The 4,420-nt window shown below is 42.0% G+C and overlaps 1 protein-coding gene across 7 annotated transcripts in view; it reads right to left on the bottom strand.

The window, feature by feature from the left end:
• The window catches only part of rbms3 (RNA binding motif, single stranded interacting protein), a 277,803-nt gene that overhangs the window by 182,830 nt on the left and 90,553 nt on the right, over positions 1-4,420 (bottom strand). Inside the window, exon 1 of one of the 7 annotated variants that reach the window (XM_032535591.1) lies at positions 38-1,464. The exons of 5 other annotated variants lie outside the window; for them this stretch is intronic. In XM_032535591.1, coding sequence (XP_032391482.1) covers positions 38-112 — 75 coding nt within the window. In that variant the 5' untranslated portion in view covers positions 113-1,464. Of the gene's footprint in view, positions 1-37; positions 1,465-4,420 lie in introns of those variants that run through there. One more of the 7 variants, XM_032535592.1, reaches the window with a different exon arrangement.

Here is a 4,420-nt window from a genome sequence, read left to right as displayed (position 1 = left end):
GCTTGAGGAATGCAAGAACAGCAGAAGAGCAGCGTACCTTGGTCTGGAGATAGTGGGGGTAGTAGTAGGTGTACTGAGGGTACATTGGTTGCTGCTCCAATCGCTTGCCCATGTAGCTGGAATCCTTAGCACTGAGGCAGGGAATGGTGACACAGGGGCGGAAGCTGGCAAGTAGCTAGCAATGAAATAGAGGCAGCTGAGGGGCTGTGTGATTCCTGTCTTTGCTGTCCACACCACTGTGTCGCTAGCCAGTTCTCCAGGGAGAAGACAGGCTCTGCGTGCCGGACAGCAGCTGGGAGAAGGTCTGCTTCTGATGGGGAAGCTCCTGATGAACTGGTCCAGAGCCTCAGTATCGAGCGGTTGCTCACTCAGTCTCTCACTGCTGGATCAATGGAAATATTTCCACGAGAGCTAGAACCACAAGCGCTGTGTCCGTCAGTGACTAGTATTGGATAGTATCGAGCGATAACGGTGAGGAAGAAGAGGAAAGAGAAGACGTGAAGAGGTGCAAGTGGCAGTAGCTCTGGCAGTCCTGTGAATGTTGGAAAATGGGAGAAGGAAGAAGAGGAGGACAGGAGGAGGAAAGGGATGGCAAGGAAAACGGGAGAGGACGTATAGGTTCACTTCTCTATTTGAGCTGTTTCAGTCCAGTCTTTCGCGTGGGCTTTAATCTGCCTCTCTCTCAGACACACTGTGAATCTGACTCTCTCTCTCACTGCCCCTCTCTCTCACTGCCCCTCTCTGTCCCTCTCTTACATACACACACCCTCTCTCTCTCTCTCTCTCTCTCTTTCTCTCTCCTCTGTAGTCTGATCCGACGGTGGCTGCGTGCTGTCCTGTTTGACAGAGGGTAGATATCCTCAGCACCGGTTGCCGACAGATGCACTTTGTGCACGGGGAAGAATCACAACACACGAGCACAGACACGGAAAGCAATCTCAGTCTGTGGCGGTCGAGCCAGCAGGAGGGCAGATAACACAGAGAAATTACCCCAGTTTCTAAATAATGTGACACAAGGGTGTATTAAAAAAATCCACCCGTTGCTAAGTCAATCCACCGGGTTCAAGATAAAAGACGAGTGGGGGGAAAAAAAACACAGTGACTGTGTCCCAGGTGCCCAGTAGAGAACGAGTCCCTCGTCTGCGATCCTCCCTCTTCCTGCACTTGTAAAATGTGTTCCTTATTTCGTCCTTGGCTCTCTCACACCTCTAAGCAGCCTGCCTCGTTCTCTTTCCCTCTGTCACACAGTTTCTCTCTCTCTCTCTCTTTTACTCTCGTGTGCGCTTTCTCTATCACTCAGTGTCTCTCTCTCTCTCTCTCTCCTCCACACTGACAGGGCGGTAAAGGGGGCTCGTCCGAGGCTGCGAGCAGAGCAGACTTCCTCCTCCTTCTCCAGCCCAGCCAGTAGGAGGGTCTTTAGCAGCTCTGTGCGAGAGTGGGATCCAGACACAGACAAGCGGGCTGCAGCGTTTCCACAACACGGGAGAAAGCAGGGAAGAGGAGTGGAAACGAGAGGGGGATGGCGTCAGCGCGAGCTGTCGATTCCCCCTACTGGCTGCATGCAGAGCTACCGCCTGGAACACACTGTGTCCTCACTTTCTCTTAACAAACTAGGATAATTTAATCTCAATACTAGTAAACTACTAGTAAACTAGTAAAGGTTAACACTTTTAGAACCTGTTAGTAGATGGGGACCATGTTCTTATACTTTTCGATCACCCTGTTGTACTTTATTTTTGTACACAAGTACTTTAATCAAGCATATGTAATAGATATGCAACAGCTGTATTTTTGTATATGTGTAGTTTTGTGTAAACACATGAATTAGATCAGAACACAGTCATTAAGTTTCTAGTCTTTCACTAGAGGGTGAACAAGAAAAAGTGCAGAGGGCTTTCACTTTTAAGAGCTATAATCCCAAACTCTACATGTAAAGCAAACAACAATTCCCAAGCATTGACAGCGGAAGTAAAAGGAAAGCTGCTTCCTTTGTAACATCAAAAGATGACATTGTACGATTCCTCTTTGGATTGGCCGTGACCATGACCAAAAATGTCCAGCCTGTGTTTGCCTGATTGCAATAAACCTCAGCTAAATTCATAATTACATAAAGATCAAAATCATGCATGCGAAAAAAAAAACATTCCGAAAGTCCCACTCCTTTCTTTCATCTCATACACAAACACGTTGTCAGGCACACACACACGCACACGCTAGGATAGAAACTAACCTCAAGTCCTTGTGGGTATCTCAGTAACTCTGAGGCCACAAGTTCAGGAGCCTCATTTTTCACTCAATTAGCAAATCAACTTGGTTTTCATTTAAATCATCTGACATGAGTCCTGTAGGAAAAACACAGCCAAAACTTCACCATAAAAATGACTGGATGGGAAACGAAAAATGTTTGGGCAATTTCCACAGTTGAAAATAGACCTCTGACTTTGATTAGTTTAGTTTTGTATTTCATCTGTTACACTTGAGAGCATTGCACAAAAACCCGTGAGGCTGATAAGTATCCTTCTCAAATATGAATAACCCAATTACAAATTTCTAGCGCAAATCTCAGAACGAGTGAGTTCAGCTTAAAAAAATACACTCTTCTTTACCTCTTAGTATATTAATAATTACTTTTGTTCCATCTGTTGTACTTGATTATTTGATGAATTAATAAAATCAGTTGAAAGGAAATGAATCTGTGATCATTTTGAAAGTTTTTAACAGTTTTGCAATCTATTGTTTTCAAGCATGAGAATTTGTTTTCGCAATGTAGACACACAATGTAGTACAAATGCCACATATTTTATGAGAGCTATGTGTCTAAAAGGACAGACTGCATGTGGACAGACTTAATCACTACCAGGAACCAAAACAAAGCTTGGAGGGAAAGGGTAGTCTTTTACAGATATAGAGAGGAAAATATAAGTCTCAGATCTTTCACTTTTATTGGTAGGAGAGAGATGAGTCCGATATTGATTGCGGATTACCAGATTAACAACCTCTGGATAGACACAAACTCTTAGCATCTGGGGAAAGGCAGAGAGTAAAGAACAAAGACAGTAAGACGGACAAAGGGCCAATGAAGAGAGCAATAGAGACACCAGGAGAAAATAAGATAAGAAACATTGGGAGACAGAACCTGAAGGAGGCACAGAGAAAGAAAAGATTCATATGTCTTCATAACATGTGTGTCCACTGAGCAACTACGTAAATCATCTCTATTTTTCATTTACAGTATAAGGCACATCATTTTCCGTTTTCACTTAAAAATTCTTAGGTTAAAGGAGTAGAACGGAGTAAAAGGTCAGTTGAAAGCCATTTTCAACCAAATTTTGTCCACATGGGACCAAAATTCATGTTTTCTGCTGCAGATGATGCCTCTACTAATAGAAAGTGAAGACTACTATGTAGCAAAAAATGGAAATGAATGCATCAAAAGGTGTACAATAAATAACTGTGTGTTTGCACCGTGTTGTGGTACACGTTTGATTATCACACATATTTTTTTCACATGGTTTTGGGAAATTATAGCCATTTCTGACATTTTTCAGACAAACAATTAAGTAATAAAGAACATAATTGGCAGATAAACCAAAAAATTAATATAAATGTTAATTGAAGCCCTAATCCAATCCCATATCCGTAATAAAATAAATCAGAAATACACATATATTTATTTAGTATGGACAATTTGTTACTATTTCTTACAGCAACCTGACTAACTTTTTCTAAAGTTGATTCAAATTAGTCGACACAGAATGGAAACGGGAGAGTACCATTACACAGACAGCGGTCAGCTAAACCATTAATATTCATTGATCCAACCATTAAGAATTAAAAGCCGGGAATTGAGACTTGACTCTTGAAACTAAAGAACTTGACCTGTGGCCCTAAGGACAACAATTGAAACTACCTTGAGTGCCGGTTTACGTGAACTTTCAGCCTCTACCCATGAGTTGGCAAAGGTTAGTTTATAGAAGCAATTTCAAGCGATGTGACTGGAGCGCAGCAACGCACGCTGTGTGTAAATATATGACAACACTTTTGTCTCGTTCTGTGGAAGCAGACTGGGAAGTGTGTGTTTGACTGTGGTGTTGGTGGAAGCCTTTCTGGTCTGAATCAGCGGGACTGATGTCACAGACAGGTGATTTGCAGCCAAACATTTCATGGTAAGAGAGAAAGAGTTCTATTGTATAATTGTTATTAATAGTGATGCAACATATACTTAGAAATCAACTTAAAACCTTCCACTGCCAAACATTCAGATTTTATTTAAAGGAGTACATGCAGAGAAGCAGGTTTGAAAAGTGTTTCCCACACATACTTGTGTTTGTTTCATTTGTAGACTATTGCAGTGGTGAAATGTAACTAAGTACATTTGCTCAAGTATTGTACTTATTTTATTTATTTATTTGATTAGGAC

Source organism: Etheostoma spectabile, chromosome 14 (assembly GCF_008692095.1).
Source record: "Etheostoma spectabile isolate EspeVRDwgs_2016 chromosome 14, UIUC_Espe_1.0, whole genome shotgun sequence".
Lineage (NCBI taxonomy): Eukaryota > Metazoa > Chordata > Actinopteri > Perciformes > Percidae > Etheostoma > Etheostoma spectabile.
The sequence above is the reverse complement of the archived record's forward strand: the minus strand, read 5'-3'. Positions and strand labels throughout refer to the sequence as shown.